Consider the following 19,483-nt stretch of genomic DNA (forward strand, 5'->3'; position numbering starts at 1 on the left):
AGGCTACCTTGCATAATGACTTAGCCACTCCCAGTCTCTATTTAAGCCTAAATTAATAGTATCCAATTTGCAAATGAATTCCAATTCAGCAGTTTCTTGCTGGAGTCTGGATTTGAAGTTTTTTTGTTTTAAGATAGCGACCTTCATGTCTGTGATTGCGTGACCAGAGAGATTGAAGTGTTCTCCGACTGGTTTATGAATGTTATAATTCTTGACATCTGATTTGTGTCCATTTATTCTTTTACATAGAGACTGTCCAGTTTGACCAATGTACATGGCAGAGGGGCATTGCTGGCACATGATGGCATATATCACATTGGTGGATGTGCAGGTGAACGAGCCTCTGATAGTGTGGCTGATGTTATTAGGCCCTGTGATGGTGTCCCCTGAATAGATATGTGGGCACAATTGGCAACGGGCTTTGTTGCAAGGATAAGTTCCTGGGTTAGTGGTTCTGTTGCGTGGTATGTGGTTGTTGGTGAGTATTTGCTTCAGGTTGCGGGGCTGTCTGTAGGCAAGGACTGGCCTCTCTCCCAAGATTTGTGAGAGTGTTGGGTCATCCTTTAGGATAGGTTGTAGATCCTTAATAATGCGTTGGAGGGGTTTTAGTTGGGGGCTGAAGGTGACGGCTAGCGGCGTTCTGTTATTTTCTTTGTTAGGCCTGTCCTGTAGTAGGTAACTTTCCACACAAAGATGGACTTCAAGCTGTCAAGAACACTATCCCCGATACTGTCACGGCTAACCTGGTAGCTGAACTTTGTGACTTTGTCCTTACCCATAACTACTTCACATTTGGGGACAATGTATACCTTCAGATCAGCGGCACTGCTATGGGTACCCGCATGGCCCCACAGTATGCCAACATTTTTATGGCTGATTTAGAACAACGCTTCCTCAGCTCTCGTCCCCTAAAGCCCCTACTCTACTTGCGCTATACTGATGACATCTTCATCATCTGGACCCATGGAAAAGAAGCCCTTGAGGAATTCCACCATGATTTCAACAATTTCCATCCCGCCACCAACCTCAGCCTGGTCCAGTCCACACAAGAGATCCACTTCCTGGACACTACAGTGCTAATAAACAATGGTCACATAAACACCACCCTATACCGGAAACCTACTGACCGCTACTCCTACCTGCATGCCTCCAGCTTTCACCCTGACCACACCACACGATCCATCGTCTACAGCCAAGCTCTGTGATACAACCGCATTTGCTCCAACCCCTCAGACAGAGACAAACACCTACAAGATCTCTGTCAAGCTTTCTTACAACTACAATACCCACCTGCAGAAGTAAAGAAACAGATTGATAGAGCCAGAAGAGTTCCCAGAAGTTACCTACTACAGGACAGGCCTAACAAAGAAAATAACAGAACGCCGCTAGCCGTCACCTTCAGCCCCCAACTAAAACCCCTCCAACGCATTATTAAGGATCTACAACCTATCCTAAAGGATGACCCAACACTCTCACAAATCTTGGGAGACAGGCCAGTCCTTGCCTACAGACAGCCCCGCAACCTGAAGCAAATACTCACCAACAACCACATACCACACAACAGAACCACTAACCCAGGAACTTATCCTTGCAACAAAGCCCGTTGCCAACTGTGCCCACATATCTATTCAGGGGACACCATCACAGGGCCTAATAACATCAGCCACACTATCAGAGGCTCGTTCACCTGCACATCCACCAATGTGATGTATGCCATCATGTGCCAGCAATGCCCCTCTGCCATGTACATTGGTCAAACTGGACAGTCTCTACGTAAAAGAATAAATGGACACAAATCAGATGTCAAGAATTATAACATTCATAAACCAGTCGGAGAACACTTCAATCTCTCTGGTCACGCAATCACAGACATGAAGGTCGCTATCTTAAAACAAAAAAACTTCAAATCCAGACTCCAGCGAGAAACTGCTGAATTGGAATTCATTTGCAAATTGGATACTATTAATTTAGGCTTAAATAGAGACTGGGAGTGGCTAAGTCATTATGCAAGGTAGCCTGTTTCCTCTTGTTTTTTCCTACCCCCCCTCCCAGATGTTCTGGTTTAACTTGGATTTAAACTTGAAGAGTGGTCAGTTTGGATGAGCTATTACCAGCAGGAGAGTGAGTTTGTGTGTGTATGGGGGTGGGGGGGATGTGAGAAAACCTGGATTTGTGCAGGAAATAGCTCAACTTGATTGTCATGTACCTTGTGTAAAGAGTTGTCACTTTGGATGGGCTATCACCAGCAGGAGAGTGAACTTGTGTGGGGGGTGGAGGGTGAGAAAACCTGGATTTGTGCTGGAAATGGCCCACCTGATGATCACTTTAGATAAGCTATTACCAGCAGGACAGTGGGGTGGGAGTAGGTATTGTTTCATATTCTCTGTGTATATATAAAGTCTGCTGCAGTTTCCACGATATGCATCTGAGGAAGTGAGCTGTAGCTCACGAAAGCTTATGCTCTAATAAATTGGTTAGTCTCTAAGGTGCCACAAGTACTCCTTTTCTTTATTCTCATATTCGTTACTCGTGCTCATTGTTTTATACAGTAGGTGGCAGTACTGTGTCTTAAACTAGATCTGTTCTTGCCTGTATAAAAGCCACTATTTTGTATAAACCAGAAATTGTTGAAGATTGGTATGTGAGACTGAAAGAATCTCAGGATGGAATGAGTGGCCATGAGGGAAGAGAGAGAGAACATGGAAGATCTTGAAAAAATCCTGGATGGGAGGGGACCACATGGAAGACAAGAGAAATAGCAAAAGTGATTAAATAGCTGGAAGGATTGGTACATGAATACGAACACTGTTTAGCTGGCCTTGGATCAGTAATTCAGAAATGCAGTTTGGTAAGCTGGTACTGCTCAATTTAAACAAATCTGATCTGTTGGATAAATGGTTACCACATACATGCTGGCCCTGCACAGTATGTAGGATAGCATTGTGTGGGTTTAAAATACGTATTAAATCCTACATGAAAAGCAATGAATTGTCCTACATAGAAACTGCCTTTCAAAACCCATTACATCTGCTGCTTATTTTGGCTACAGTCCAGTGACGCACTTATGCTTGTGCTTAAAGCTTAGTTCTGTTTACTTCAGTGGGGCTATTCATAGGCTTGAAGGTAAGTGGTTCTTACAGGCTTTGCTGGATCAGGGCTATTGTTACAAAAAAGAGAATTCAGACCAATTGAGCCAAATTATAGATACGACACTTGCCAAATTTTATTTTAGAAATGTGACAGTTGGAGGCCTGTCAGTGGAAAAGTGTCAAGAATGGATTCCTTCATCTTTATTTTACACTCACGTAAACAGGGCAATACAGATTTTTTTTCTTTCAAAAGACTGGAGTAAGAGCTTCTGTGCCAGGTGTGATCATGAAGTGAATTTATCACCATTTAGCAGGTGAACTGCCAAGTGAAAAACATGGTTTTGTGGCCTTTTTTTGCTGCTTCATGATGCATAAGGGAGGTCTTAAAGTTGTCTCCCCCTCATCACCCTCCTGCCCCAAAAGTGGATTCAATTAAATTAAACAAGTAAATAAAATCACACTTCCAAATATCTATTGGTGTTTTATACGGGACTTAGGTCCCTTTAAAAAAAAAATCTGTTTTTTCCTGAACTCTGAAGCCAACTGGAGATATAATATATGTTATGATATAACTGGCAACAGAGAGAGGAAAGGTTTCAGAGTAGCAGCCGTGTTAGTCTGTATTCGCCAAAAGAAAAGGAGGACTTGTGGCACCTTAGAGACTAACAAATTTATTTGAGCATAAGCTTTCGTGAGCTAGAGCTCACTTCATCGGATGCATTCAGTGGAAAATACAATGAGGAGATTTATATACACACAGAACATGAAAAAATGGGTGTTTTTCATGCACACTGTAAGGAGAGTGATCACTTAAGATGAGCTATTACCAGCGGGGGCGGGGGACCTTTTGTAGTGATAATCAAGGTGGGCCATTTCCAGCAGTTAACAGGTACTCCTTTTCTTTTAGAGAGAGGAAAGAGACATTTTATTCAGACTGTTTTGTCTTTGTCTTTTGTTTGCACACACTGAACTCTGACAAGTGACAAATGGTTGGGAGAGAAGGTTTGTTACTAAAGGTAACACTCTTGCTTCTAGAAAAGGAGTACTTGTGGCACCTTAGAGACTAACCAATTTTTTTGAGCATGAGCTTTCGTGAGCTACAGCTCACTTCATCAGATGTGTATGTGTATCAGATGCTTCTGTATACTCTCTCTTAAGGGCTGAGTTTGGAGCTAGATGACAAGTCCAACAAAACTGCCAGCACCAGTAGTAGACACCAGCCTTATATTTGATATTTAGGCAAGAAACAAGAAGTCGTCACATCCATTTTTGTGGGGGTAACAGGGACTGTTAAGTCTTTATAAAATCATAAAGAATCAAAGACAACTACTTTTTTCTTTTGCTGGTAATTTTTTTTTTACAAACTTCCCCAAATTGCACTATTTTATGACAAACCATTGGCATCTGAAGGCAAAGGCAAGTTGTAGTTAAACATCTATGCCTTTTTAAGTGCACGCTTTAACATCACAGCTAGTGTTTAACTCCCTCTGTACCAGCTGAACTAAAATTTGTATGGCCCTACTGATAAAGGGTTACAAGCAAAGCTACATCTGCCTCTTGCACACTTTCTGGGACCCAGACGTTACTTAGACATTTCAGTTTTCATTCTCATGTAGACACACTGGGAATGTCTACACTGCAATTAAATCCCTGTAGCGGACTTGGACTCTTGGGGCTCAGACTCAAGGGCTGTTTAATTGCAGCATATATTTGGGCATGGGTTGGACCCCAGGCTCTGGAACCCCATGAGGGGGAGGGTCCCAGAGCTCGGGCGCCATCCCAAATCCAAACATCTACACCACATTTAAACAGCCCTTTAGCCTAAGCCTGAGTCAGCTGGCATGGGCCAGCCATGGGTTTTTAATTGCAGTGTAGACGTACTCAGTGTGTCCATATGCATATAGAATATTTGGGAGAGGGTCAGTAAAAACAAAGCACATCTTAAGAAAATTCCTTTTTTCCAATTTTCTCTAATTGTTTTAATTTTATCTGTGTTTTCAAAAAAATAAAATAGAATGTAGGAAATTGCATACAAAATAGTAAGTTTAGCACACACAGTAATGCACATGCTGTCCAGGAAATGGGAATGGTAAGGATGAAAACACAGCCTTAGCTCTTATCCCTTAATCACACGCATTATGATACAGTCTTTAATTATACAATCACATTTTTAAATAATATAGTGTAATGAAAACATTGTGCAACTTTAGATACACGTGTAGGATGGTGCACATGTGTATTGGCAATTTTTGTGTATTTAGACTATTGTGGGCTTAATGAAACTTTTACATATTACCATAGATTTTTTTGGTAGTGATATGTAACAAGCTATTGTATAAATATTCCTATAGTTACAGGCATATTTGTGTTTTTTTTTTTTAAATCTATCTGATGAGATGAGTTAATTCTGTTAGAAGAATTTAGTGGAATCTTCAACATTGGAACACATTATGAATAACATAATAACAGATAAAACCCTGTTGTTCTGTTTGTGTTTCCTTTGCTATGGGAAAATAGACCAAGATGGAAAGGGACGTGCCTTTTTATTGTAGGTGTCTGTTAGTTGCTCACCCCTGAGCAATTTTTATTATACAATCCATACTAATTACTGCTGCTACTATATTTGCTGTTTCTTTCTAAACAAATGATGTGTGGATTTTAACCTCCGCAAACTGCTCCTATTGCTGAACCATACAGAACTAGGCACGAGGCTGTGTTACTAAGCAATGAAATGTCGTGGCGCACCCCTGGGCCCTGAATGACGACATCTCGCACAGCAGGTTGTCTTATTAAGCATCTGATGGTTTTTCAACAGGGGATTCAATTTCTGGATTTTAACAAAACACAATGAAAACTGACCATTGTTAATTATTTGCTAAGTAGCAGAATGGACAGGAATCCAAACGACTTTAATGAAAAGCTGCACTTTGCAGGCCAGGACCCAGAAAGTAACCTGTTGGAGTTCCCAGATGAAATATAGTGTCCTGGCTTCCATTTTCAACTCTCAATCATTCTGTTCTCTGTAAACATTCATCTTAACCTAACATAATAAAGAGGGGGCATGTGCATGTACCTTGTTTGTACTTATACAGTCATATGCCCTGTATCAAATGTGTGTCCTAAGTGTGTATCTAAAACTGTCTGAAAACAGTAACGAAGTCTGGGGCACACATGGACGTGATTTAATGGCTTGCTCCCCATTACTTTCTTTAATCAAAAGAAATGTGACAAATGACAGAGTCTTGGCATGTTTCAGTGTATGATGGGCTGGTTTTCCCTGTCACGGATCCACAGCCCCAGCTTTTAAACAGTCTCTTGGAGGAACCCCTGTAGTGTGCCAGACCCACCAGGGGCCCTATTCTTCCTTAAGGATGGGCCACATGACCTCCCCACCTCTGAGACTGAGCTCCTTTGAGCTCCATCGCTCCTGTTTCTCGCTGTGAGCTCTGTCCAGTGAGGCCAAATGAGATAGGCTCTTAGACCTTGTCTACACTACAAAGTTTTGTCGTCAAAAGCTGCCTTTTGCCAACAAAACGGGAGGTGTACACACTATAAAGCTACTTTTGGTGGCAAAACAAAACCACCTCAGTGAGAGACGTAGAGCTTTTTGTGGCAAAGTTAAAGCGTCAGTGTAGACACTGCTGTTAGTTTTGTCGACATAACTGGCTTTCACCAGTATCCCACAATGCCTGCCATGACTGCTCTGCTCACTGTTTTGATCTCTGCTGCCCTGCAGGCATGCGCCCCTCCCCTTTCAAAGCTTGGGGATGCTGCTCCTTTTTGGTGAACAAAGAGCAAATCATTAGGGTGGGATGCTCCTGTTCTGCCCTGCACAGCCACTGGCTGCGGTGGGGGAGAGGGGGCTGCTGTGCTGCTTTGACATTCCTCAGCACAGGGAGAGCTCACAGAGCTGCTCAGGATGCTGCAGCCGAGGAGGCTGCGGGAGAGCTCAGAGGGAATCATAGAATATCAGGGTTGGAAGGGACCTCAGGAGGTCATCTAGTCCAACTCCCTGCTCAAGAGCAGGACCCATCCCCAATTAAATCATCCCAGCCAGGGCTTTGTCAAGCCTGACCTTAAAAACTTCTAAGGAAGGAGATTCCACCACCTCCCTAGGCAACGCATTCCAGTGTTTCACCACCCTCCTAGTGAAAAAGTTTTTCCTAATATCCAACCTAAACCTCCCCCACTGCAAATTGAGACCATTACTCCTTGTCCTGTCCTCTTCCACCACTGAGAATAGTCTAGAACCATCCTCTCTGGAACCACCTGTCAGGTAGTTGAAAGCAGCTATCAAATCCCCCCTCATTCTTCTCTTCCGCAGACTAAACAATCCCAGTTCCCTCAGCCTCTCCTCATAAGTCATGTGTTCCAGACCCCTAATCATTTTTGTTGCCCTTCGCTGGACTCTTTCCAATTTCTCCACCTCCTTCTTGTAGTGTGGGGCCCAAAACTGGACACAGTACTCCAGATGAGGCCTCACCAATGTCAAATCACGATCACGTCCCTCGATCTGCTCGTTATGCCCCTACTTATACATCCCAAAATGCCATTGGCCTTCTTGGCAACAAGGGCACACTGCTGACTCATATCCAGCTTCTCGTCCACTGTCACCCCTAGGTCCTTTTCCGCAGAACTGCTGCCTAGCCATTCGGTCCCTAGTCTGTAGCTGTGCATAGAACCATAGGCAGGCAGGCAGACTGGGCTGCTTCAGGAGAGACTGCTGTGCTGAGCAGAGGGGGCTGACTTGGGGTGGTGGTGTCCCCGTCCCTCACCTCAGGATAGGTTGGTCAGCCTGCTGTCTCCCCTGCCCCAGACACACCACTCTCCTCTCCTCTCCCTTCCCCCACCCCACTTCAGTTGAAAAAGCAACTGACAATCTAGTAGGATGCCCCTGGAACTATGGGGTTGAGAAACCTGCATCATGTGATGCTGTCCCAGCCCCAGGAGACATTGCAAACCCTTCCCAACGCACCCGCAGCCAGTTGCACAGTGGGATCGCTACCCACAGTGCACTGCTCTCTGTGTCGATACACTCTGCCGACACAAGGAGCTAGTGTGGACAGGCAACAGCAGCTTTAATTAAAGCGGCATAACTGTTGCCGACAAAACTTTGTAGTGTAGGCAAGGCCTTAGTCAGAGACGCTCTGCAGGGACTGATGCACCGCAGCAGGGATTTGCACAGACACCAAGCAGCCTTTTCAAAACAGAATAGGATTTTAGTCACCCAGAACAAAGTATTGGAGTGCTTAGGGTAGCAGAGAGAGGGTTAAGACCTAGTCCATCTGGCCTAGCCAAGCTGCTCTTGACTCCATTTCAGGCTCTGTCTCTCTGCCACTTTCAGTCCCAGGTGAGGGCAGCCAAGCCTTTTCCAAAAACCAACTCTTATCCCCTGTCCTGTCTGTTCTTTGTCTTCATATAGCCACACTGAGTTCACACTACACACACACACACACACACACCCTCCCCACAGGAGCTTCCCACTGTGAAGTGTTGATTGTTCAGTCATTAGGAGTTTTCATTGTCTCTCTGGATCTTCCACTGATGTGGGTCAGCTTTGGCCAGTCCTTTAATGACCCATTATGTAGCCCCAGACTGCTAGGCAATGCACCAATCTCATGTCTCCTGCACTGCCCCAAGTGCAGACTTAACCCTTTAGCCCTCATTGGGTAACAATGTAAAGTACAAGGGGAAACTGAGTCATACATAGGATTAATACAAATATTACAGAAAATTCCTACTTATTCATCTTCTCTGACTGATAATATGATCACTCATCTACTTATAAGCTTTTGCACTGATGAAAAAAGTGTAATTACCAAACTCTCTTCCTTTTTCACACTGTTCTTATATATGTGCAGTGTGTGGGTACTTGTCGAAGTTCAAAGGGAATTTTTCTCCTGTAACATTTTCAGCCTAACTTCCAGCTACTGTCGAGTTCAGTTCCATGAAGAACAGCAAACTACCTAGATGAGGAAATGCTCATTTGTCAAAGACTCCGATTAACTGAATGGTTTTCCTGCAGCTGGATGTGGGTACAGTAAGTAAGGTATCAACACAAGACCACTCACTAGCACTGGGCAGCTTGTTCTACTTATGTCCATGTGTGACATTATGAGTGTAATATAATATCTCATTGAAAGGTGACATAGGGCCAGAAAGAGTTATTTAACTCAGAGACTGACATGACCCATGGCTGAACTTTAAAGACTTGTTAAGAAGATATGTAAATGAATAGAGCTTTGAAATGCATGCCTGCATTGTTAGAGATAGAAGGGTAGATGTTGGCTCAGGTCTTGTGGTGGAAGCAAACAAGTCTTGTCTATTATTATGGCTTTGATTCAAAGATCAAAAAAGGAGTATTAACATTTAGGAAGACACTTGAATGAAATAGTATTATTGTCTATATGTCTCTTTGAAGGCTGTGGTAACCGGTATCTGAACTGTTTAATGGATAAATTACCCTGTGCTAATTGCCATGATGTTTGGGAGAAGGAAAGTTAAGCCTATGGATTTCTCAGGCCAAAAGGCTGCTGGAAATGTATAAAACCCCTGGGACACGATCCTTCTTCATCTCAGATCTGCTTTGGGTTTCAAGAAGGGGAAACCCTAAGCCATAAGAATTGAGAACCCCAGTCACTGACTTGACTCACCCTGAATATGGACATTGGACTATAACCTAGGGACTATTTCTAAAAGAACTTTTGGCAACTACAAACTCACCATCTCTGCTATGTTTCAGAGTAACAGCCGTGTTAGTCTGTATTCGCAAAAAGAAAAGGAGTACTTGTACCTGGATTTGTGCAGGAAATAGCCCAACTTGATTGTCATGCACATTGTGTAAAGAGTTGTCACTTTGGATGGGCTATCACCAGCAGGAGAGTGAATTTGTGTGGGGGGGTGGAGGGTGAGAAAACCTGGATTTGTGCTGGAAATGGCCCACCTGATGATCACTTTAGATAAGCTATTACCAGCAGGACAGTGGGGTGGGAGTAGGTATTGTTTCATATTCTCTGTGTATATATAAAGCCTGCTGCAGTTTCCACGATATGCATCTGAGGAAGTGAGCTGTAGCTCCCGAAAGCTTATGCTCTAATAAATTGGTTAGTCTCTAAGGTGCCACAAGTACTCCTTTTCATCTCTGCTATGCATCTGGACCTCAAGAAATTAAACTCAAGTCTGTATGTATATTGATCTTTCAACCAACTCTCTCTCTCTTTTCTTTTTTAATAAATTTTAGTTAATAAGAATTGGCTATAAGCATGTATTTTGGGTAAGATCTAAGTTAGCATTTGACCTGGGTATGTGGCTGATCCTTTGGGATTGGGAGAACCTTTTCTTTTATACATGAAATAAGATTTTCAGAATTTATCATCATATGTTTGACATGTGTGTCTGGATGGAGGCCTGAGGCTGGGTACTTTAAGGAAACTGCATTGTTTGGACATCTGAGTAACCAGTGAGATAATACAGGTTTCAGAGCAGCGGCCCTGTTAGTCTATGTACGCAAAAAGAAAAGGAGGACTTGTGGCGCCGTAGAGACTAACAAATGTACTTGAGCATAAGCTTTCATGAGCTACAGCTCACTTCATCGGATGCAACAGAGATAATACAGAAGCTGTTTTGGGCTGGCTTGGTAAATCTAAATATTGGAATATCCACTGCGTTTGGGGTTTGTCTGCCCCATTTTGTTTGCAGTTCACCCTAATTGAGTGACCTCAGCTGGCTCCCACGGGCACCATCATTACAACACGTTATCAAAAAATTAGGGGGGAAAAAAGACTAGAGATGGGTAAAGCTGATTCCAGTGATCATGTGAATCATAGAATCATAGAATAACAGAGTTGGAAGGGACCTCTGGTGGCCATCTAGTCCAACCCCCTGCCCAGAGCAGGACCAATCCCAACCAAATCATCCCAGCCAGGGCTTTGTCAAGCCTGACCTTAAAAACTTCTGAGGAAGGGGATTCCACCACCTCCCTAGGTAGTTCTGTTCTGCTTTGTTGCATTTTTATTTGGGCAGTGCTAGGTCTAAGATTTACCTTTGAAGTCTTAGCTGTATTTTTTCTCTCTCCTCTGGCAGGTGGAGGCATTAACCCATCAGCCTAGAGCCACAACAGTACATGCAGTCCGAGATTCTGAACTGGCCAAGCTACCAGAGGGAGCACTGACATCTATCAAACGCAAATTCCCACAGGTAAGAAAATTGGCACTCTTCTCTCTCCTGCCCGCTTCCAAGAGCCATAGCTTAGTTGTCTCCCTTATAAAGAAAAGAGTAATGTTCCATATGAAGATTTATTTCTTCAGTCTTGTTATCTGTAAGTAAGGTTTGTTGTGGGGGTACATCTGAGCCTAGGGTTGAATTCTCATCTGCTGTTCAGTGAAATATACATGTTGCTTAAACATGAGAATGAATTAATGTATCGCTCTCCAGGTGGAGCTGAGTAGAGGTGCTGATGACTGGAAAGCATAAATATTGTCTAAATAAGACGCAACTTGTTTCAGAAGATAAACTGGCAAAGGGAGTTACTTGCATAACACAGGTTATTTTTAATGGGATATAAAGAAAATGAGGTCATGAATACTTGTAATTTCTGAACTGGTGACTATAATTAGTGATATAAGAGAGTTATCTGCTCACTGGACAGTGCAAGATTGTTCCCTTTTGTTTAATTTCTAATGCTTTGTCCAGGCCCGTGTTAAATGTCCCAAGCGAAAGGAGCTGCCTTCACTTCATTTGGGAGATGATTCCCCAGCTGAACAGATCTTACGGTCAGGGTATCTTTCCTGATTTAAACTCAAGCTGTCCTCATTTCACCTCGTTGCTCAGAGCAATACTTCTATACCACTCTTCCATTGTCCTTCCCTTGCCTTTGTATTTACAGATTTTGCTTTTCTCCTAGTCAAGTTCCTTTAATCTTTTCTTATAAGTCTTTTTCCAGCCCCCTGATCATTCTGTTGCTCAGTATTGAATTCCCTTCAATTTAATATCTGCCTGAAGCAGTGTCCAGAATTGAACACAGTGTTCCAAAGGCAGGTTCATCAGACCTTCAAGCATTCCCTCGTGAAGCCATATTGTTCCTCTCATTGATTTCCCCGCTCCCCCAGACACACAAAGAAGTTGTATCTTTTGTCTTAATTATGGTGTTTTATAATTTTTCAGCCTTCCCTTCATATATTTTGGAATGTAATATTTTCTCCCATTGCATCATGCTCCAATTGGACATCCTTGAAATCTAATATCTTGGTCTTTCTTTAAATATAAAAATTCCTTTGATAGATAAGTATTGCAGAACAATGGTGATGCATTAACTCAGGGGTGGCCAACCTGAGCCTGAGAAGGACCCAGAATTTACCAATGTACATTGCCAAAGAGCCACAGTAACATGTCAGCAGCCCCCCATCCACTCCCCAGCGCCTCCTGCCTCCCAGCAGCCCCCAACAATCAGCGCCTACTCCCCCGTCCCCCTGCAATCAGCTGTTTCACATGCGCAGGAGGCTCGTGGGGCGGGGGAAGGAGCAAAGGGCATGGCAGGCTCAGGGGAAGGGGCAGGGGCCTTGGGGCAGAGCAGGGGGTTGAGCAGTGAGCACCCCCCCAGCACATTGGAAAGTTGGCATCTATAACTCCAGCCCCGGAATCAGTGCCTAGGTAAGGAGCCACATATTAATCTCTGAAGAGCTGCATGCAGCTCCGGAGCCACAGGCTGGCCACCCCTGCATTAACTGCATGCTGTATGGCAGATTACAATGGCCCAAATTCTTATGCCCTTATGTTGAACAGTACCTTAATCCCCCCACCCCCAACCCCCCCGCACTTCCTGCACCCATTGCTCCTCCGCTGCAGGGGGAGGGATTGTTGTACAGGGAGCTGCATCCAAACCTCCTCATACCCAGATCCTCCCATCGAGCCTCACCCTCTACCCTGCACACCCAGAACCCCACTGACGAGCTCCACTCCCCCTGCACCTGGACCACCCCAACGAGCCACCCACAGCTAGATCCCCATCTACCAAGCCCCAAGCAGCAGCACCTGGATCCCAACCCCACTGAGCCCCACTCCCCCAGCATCTGGACCCCCCACACCGAGACCCCCCGCTGAGGTCTATCCCCACCCACACTCAGACCCCCCCTGCTGAGCCACAACGACCTTCCCCTGGACCACCCTGCAGAGTCCCATTACAGTTGTATCCAGATCCCCCCGCACCTGAATCTGAGCCACCCAAACCCAGATTGCCCCACACAGAACCCTCTCAACCCACACCTGGATTCCCTCACACTAAGCCCCTCCACTCTTGGACCCTGCCTTGCTGAGCCTGTCTGCCCACACCTGGTGCACTGGCACAGAGGGGCAGGTCTTTGGGTTGTTTCTGGGGCAGGCCCAGTCCTTGTGCTGTGTCAGGGTTGGGTACAGCCTCACTGCTTAGTCCGTGTCCCAGAGGGGGAGCTGCACAGTGATCTCCCACCTCTGTGCCACCAGTGGCCTGTGCTCCCCAATGTCAGGCTGGAGCCTCTACATTTATTTGACAAATAAAATTTGTAGAATTTTGCAGAATTTTAAAATATTGTGCGCAGAATTTTAATTTATTTGGCACAGAATGCCCTCAGGAGTAATATACCACTTTGACTGCTGAATTCTCTCAGCTACTGAAGACTGGAAGTCTTTGCTTTGTTACCTCCACCTCTGCCTCTGTGGCTTTTATGTTTGAGAATCTGATTCTGTTTTCTCCCTTCTCTGTACCTTAAAATGGCATGCCCTCATTTTGCAGCCACCATCTCTGTTAATGAGGAACAATTGTTGGTGTTCCCTTGAGTCCATCAATACTCTTACTTAGCTGACCTCGGCTGAATTTCTCCATTCCCCTGTAAGTCTGAGGAGTGGGACTCTAATGCTGGTTTCCCTAAATGTGTTGTGTGCATAGTGCTAGGTCATCCCACCAGCTCCTTGTTGCCTTTTCTTTTGTACTATTAATATTGATTTATTTAAATGTCTCCCCTTCCTAATACTGGTGACTCCCTCCATCCAAAGCTCTGTATTTTTGTATCTGGCTATGTATTATTTTTTAAAATTGGACTGTATCACAAAGTAGCAAAAACGCTTAAAATATTTATATGTTGTCCCTTCCCCAAAGCCAGTGAAAGTGTTTTATGAGATTATTCTCTGAATTTTAGAATGTGTGTTCCTGCATTTAGATCCCACGGAGATTGTTTTGTATTGGTATTATTTTTATGGGAGTATTTTATCAAGCCGCTCCAGCAAAGGTTCCAAAATTCTACTGCTTAAAATTCAACTTCTTGGTCTCTAAGTGGATGGCAAAAACTGGTGCTTATGTAGAAAGGTGTTTTTAGAATTCCTGTGCTTGGTTATTAGTAAGGTTAAGATTTTGTCACAGTTATTTTTAGTAAAAGTCATAGACAAATTGTGGGCAATAAACCAAATTTCATGGAAGCCTGCAACCTGTCCCTGGGGGTAGGGAGAACTGACAGTCCAAGCCTCGCCGCTGGAACAGGGGGCAGCAGCTGACCGCTTCTCCAGTCCTACTGCTGCAGGCGGTGGGGGCTGAAGCCTAAAAAGTCTCAGAGGTTCGTTAAAGTCACGTGACCTCTGTGATGAAATTGTATCCTTAGTTATTAGGCATTGGGGGCCACTGGATGTCTCTTGCATATTCTTTAAGCCTGTTCTTGTGTCATCCAGACATCTAAATTCAATATACCTTGTTACCTGGGATACTTCTAGCATGTGGCTACTATTGTCAAAAAGGATGCCACTTGGGGATGATTAAAACCCACTGCCATTCAGCTAGCCAGTGTATAGTAGGGATGTAAATATCGGTTTAAAAAGTTAACTGGTTAAATAATTAAAATCATATCGTTAACCGAGGTCACTCCAGCAGGCTGGTGCCAGGCACCCAGGGTTGGGGTCCCGCCGGCTGGGAATATTTCAACTATAAACTTTTCCTGAGTGGATCAAGCCTTCCTGGGGGTTTCTGCCATGTGCAGTTATTTCAGTGATGTACTCCTATCTCAAGAAACTTCCCTCAAGCAATGTGTATACTGTTGTGTGCATTCATTACGCTTGGTATGGTGGCTATGTACAATAGGGCAGGAGAGGCCACTGGCCTTCCTGGATTCACTATACTGTGTATTCTCACAACCTGTTAAAATCAATTCTTTCTTACCACGGGAGGGGTGGGGTGTGGGGAGAAAGGAGAAAGCAAAACCTACAGCTGAACCTTAATCACCAGCTATGGCTCTCAGATAAGGCAGGCACAGTGGTGCTGGGAAGCTAACAGTTTTCTTCAAGACACAATAAATCACAAGCAGTCAAAGTCCAGTGGGTCTTGGGCAGTGCTTTGACACCTCTCTGGTACTTGCAGAGGTGCTAGGAATGGTTGAAGGCAATCAGAGAGTGAACAGCTAGTACTTGTTTTGGCATTGCTGTTGTCAAACCATTGGAAGTTTTCATGTGAAATCTCTTCTGAGACTATTCAGTTTTGTGACAAGTAGGGTATCTCCCAGGCTACATGTTTGCTTGCCTTTGTTCATGTTCTCTGAGCTGCTGTCTGTCCCATTTTAAAAACAACATCTGGGCTGCTTTCTACAAACGTTCTTAACAGGCCTGAACTAAATGCTACAGAAGTGATCTAGATATAATGGGAACTTAGTACAGGTAAGGCAGCCAGTGTTACTACTTCACCATCATCTGAATTATGCCCTGCCTACCAGTAAACTGTTGGCAGCCCCTCAAGTCAGTTTCTTCAGAATTTTTTGAGTAATGGATAGGCAAAGGACAGGAGATGGGTTAAGCCACCGATGTGTGCCAGGGTCTCTAATATCCTGCAGTATAGGATTCATTAAATTATCATTTAACATGGTTGAAATAAAGATGACTTAATAGGTTGGTTACTGACTTTTAAACTCTAAATACCTTAACTGAAATTCTGAAAATGTTTGGCTTCGTCCTTGTCTGTCTTTGCACATCACAACAATACTGCACTGTTGGGCATGGCTGGCAATGTCTGGAGAGGACCAGTGTTGTGACTAAACGGGGGGCTGTTGGTTAGGACTAAGCTGCGTTGGCAGAGGGGTTATATTGGAAGCATGTACAATGCCTGCATGGGGGGAGGGCTTAGATTGGGGAAAAAGGAATAAGGGACAGGGTTCCCCCAGATTATACTGTCATCATTCTGAGTTGGCCCAATGGGCCCCTTGCAGGCAGGCATAGTGTTGCAGGAGAGCCCTTACTTGATTTTTTCCCTCACCCAGGGTATCATAATAAAGTCTGAACAAACTGCTAGGTGCAAAAGAGCACCCTATTGTGAAGGGTCTTCTCTATTAATGCAAAACAGAAACAAAACTTTCTCCCCCAAAATCTCAGCTGGGTGACTGGGTCATGTTTTAGTCCGTCTCTCACCTGCCTGAATCCAGTGCTCACCTCTACCCAGGTTCTTCCCCAGGGGTTCTCTCAGTTCCAGTCTCTGCTCCTGGTGTTAGGCCTCTTGCCTCTACTGGAGTAATATCCTTCTCTGGAATTAGGTGACTGGGGAAGTCTACCCACTGTGACTCTTCTCCTGGGATAACAGGTGATCCTTGCCAGGTCGGACTTCTGGCCAGTGTCTGGGAAATCCCTGGCTGAGACTAGGCCCTCTTGGATGCTTGCTGACTGCAGCCCTCCATCTAGGAGGCTCCCCTCTCTAGGAGCACCCCTTACAGGCTTTCTATTCTGGTGGGTTCACCCTCTAGGCCTTCCCCCTCTAGGCCCTCTGCTCAGGCCTTTCCTTAGACAGCTTCTCCACAGCAGCTTCCTGTGTCCCTTTGGAGTTCCCTTCTTACTGAGCTTGGGGTAACATTTATTAGGTCCAGGTGCTTGTTTACTAATCTGCCACCTGAGGCGGTCAGTTACCCCCAGATGTGGCCTTCATAAGGCATTCATGTGCAGGCTGGGCCCTAATTCCCCATAAAGGACAGCTGCCCTGGACACATACCCAGTTATAAAGCCAAAAGAAGGGCCAGAGGTTTGCCTGTTTCCAGGGCTGAGAAGCTCTTGACCAGGCTACTTCAAATGCCTCTGAGCCAGGGGTGGGCGAACTAGGGCCTGGGGGGCCGCATCCAGCCCTTCAGACATTTTAATTCAGCCCCCGAGCTCCCGCCGGGGAGCAGGGTTGGGGGCTTGCCCCGCTCCACGTGTACCGTGGCTCTGAGCAGCTCCTGGAAGCAGCAACATGTCCCTACTCCGGCTCCTACACATAGGAGCAACCAAGGGGTTTCGCACACTGCCCCTGGCCCAAGCGCTGCCCCCACAGCTCCCATTGGCCAGCAACAGTGTGCAGAGCTGCCTGGCCATGCCCCTGTGTAGGAGCTGGGGGGGGGGGGACGACATGCCGCTGCTTCTGGGAGCTACTTGAGGTAAGCGCCACCAGGAGACTGCACCCCTGACCCCCTCCCATGCCCCTGCCCCAGCTCTGATCCCCCTCCTACCCTCCGAACCCCTCGGTCCCAGCCCGGAGCACCTTCCTGCACCGCAAACCCTCATCCTCAGCCCCACCCCAGACCCACAGCCTCAGCTGGAGCCCCCTTCTCCTCGCATATCCGCCCCAGCCCAGAGCCCCCCTCCCACATCCTGAACTCCTCATTTCTGGACCCACCACAGAGCCTGCACTCCCAGCCGGAGCCCTCACCCCCTCCTGTATCCCAACCCCCAATTTTGTGAGCATTCATGGCCCGCCGTAGAATTTCCATACCTAGATGTGGCCCTTGGGCCAAAAAGTTTGCCCACCCCTGCTCTAAGCAATGGTCCTGGACCAGTGACCAGCCCTTAATGGGTGTCTGCCTGTACTCAATCATTGAGTCAATCAGAGTATAAGGCCAGAAAGGTTACAACTGCCAGAACATCTAGTCTGACCTCCTATGTATCACAGACAACCAGCGCCACCCAGAACCCACACACCTAACCCAACAACCAAAATTAGACCAAATTATTATAGTCCACAGGAGACTGAATTATAGGTAACAGGCAGAGAATAAGAGGGACTGAGCTGCACAGTGCCCGAGGCCCCTGCAAGGGCAGGGAATTGATTAAGTGAGATATATCCAGATGATCCCGGTGAATGACTTTCACCTCACTCTGCAGAGAAGATGAAAACTCTGCAAGGTCACTGCCAGTGTGCCCTGGAGGAAAATTCCACATATGGCAATCAGTTAGAGCTTGAGCATGCAAGCCAGGTGAGCATATGAGAGAGAATGTTCGATGCCACCAGGAGACACTGGACTGGGTGGGCTGATGCTCTGTGGCCATCTCTGATGCTTCAGAGGAAGGAGCCAGGAAAATAAACAACCCTCCAGAATATTTGGAGTTTGGGACTGGCGGGAGAGTTCAGCCTGCAGGTGACTGGCTGAGATCTGAGCCATGAGATTTTAGGAACATAGGACATAATCTGTGAGGGACCTCTAGGGCTGTGGAGCCATGCCTCCCATCATCACAAGAAACCCCTCATACAGTCCCACTTGCATGAACGAGTCCAGTTCTCTCTTAAAACTAATCAAGTTGTTTGACCCCACAACTTCTGTTGGGAGACTGTCCCAGACCCCCACTCCTCTGATGGTTAGAAACCTTCTAATTCCAGCCTCAGTTTGTTCATAGCGAGTTTATACCCCTTTGTTCTTGTGCCAATACTGTCCTTTAGCTTAAATAGCTCTTCACCCTCCCTGTTATTTACCTCCCTGATGTATTTATGGGGAGCAGTTGTAAGCGGGGGAATAGTCCCACTATTGTGGGGAACTTTCCTGGCTTCTGCAGTACCCCAGTGAAGTGGGTTAGTGAAAGGATCTGAGTCCTCGCTCCCACTTCCTTTACCCAGTGGCCTCCCTGCCCTTGAGGACTCCCCTTCCACTCTCCCGTCTGGCAGAGTCCTCGTAACCTCAACAAGGCTGGGCCCAGGATTCCTGGGGGGGCTTGACCCCCAACCCTGCTGCGGTCACCTAGGACAGGGGCTAGGGTGTCCCCACTCTGGGGTACTCTCTCTGCATTGGGCACTTCTCCGACCCACTGACCATTACATACAATTTGAAGCAAATGCAAGTTATTTAATCAACAATTAATTTTAAAGAGAATAAGGGAAAATGGGAAAGGTTCAAGGAAATACATCACCCCGCTCTGTGGCAGGGAACATCACAAACAGTGTCTCTGGAACGTCAGGGCAGTTCACAGTCTGCTCCTTGTAAGTCCCAGGCCCCCTGCTCAGGCCCTGGCGGTGCTGCAGGGATGCTGTGGGTTGGACACTTGCTCTGGTGGTAGCCACACGACCTCAAGCTCTAGGTGGCAGGGCCCTTCTTCCCAGCATTACCCCCTCCCTGTCAGGGTTACCAATCCTCCTCCGAGTCTGGCCGGCAGAGCCTCCT

The 19,483-nt window shown here is 45.8% G+C and overlaps 1 protein-coding gene across 2 annotated transcripts in view; it reads left to right on the top strand.

The window, feature by feature from the left end:
* The window catches only part of PNPLA7 (patatin like domain 7, lysophospholipase), a 432,325-nt gene that overhangs the window by 205,043 nt on the left and 207,799 nt on the right, over positions 1-19,483 (top strand). For both annotated transcript variants that reach the window (XM_084650336.1, XM_084650337.1), the window contains one exon: positions 11,172-11,285. In XM_084650336.1, coding sequence (XP_084506462.1) covers positions 11,172-11,285 — 114 coding nt within the window. The remainder of the gene's footprint in view (positions 1-11,171; positions 11,286-19,483) is intronic.

Source organism: Lepidochelys olivacea (assembly GCF_965140295.1).
Source record: "Lepidochelys olivacea isolate rLepOli2 genome assembly, chromosome: 16".
NCBI lineage: Eukaryota > Metazoa > Chordata > Testudines > Cheloniidae > Lepidochelys > Lepidochelys olivacea.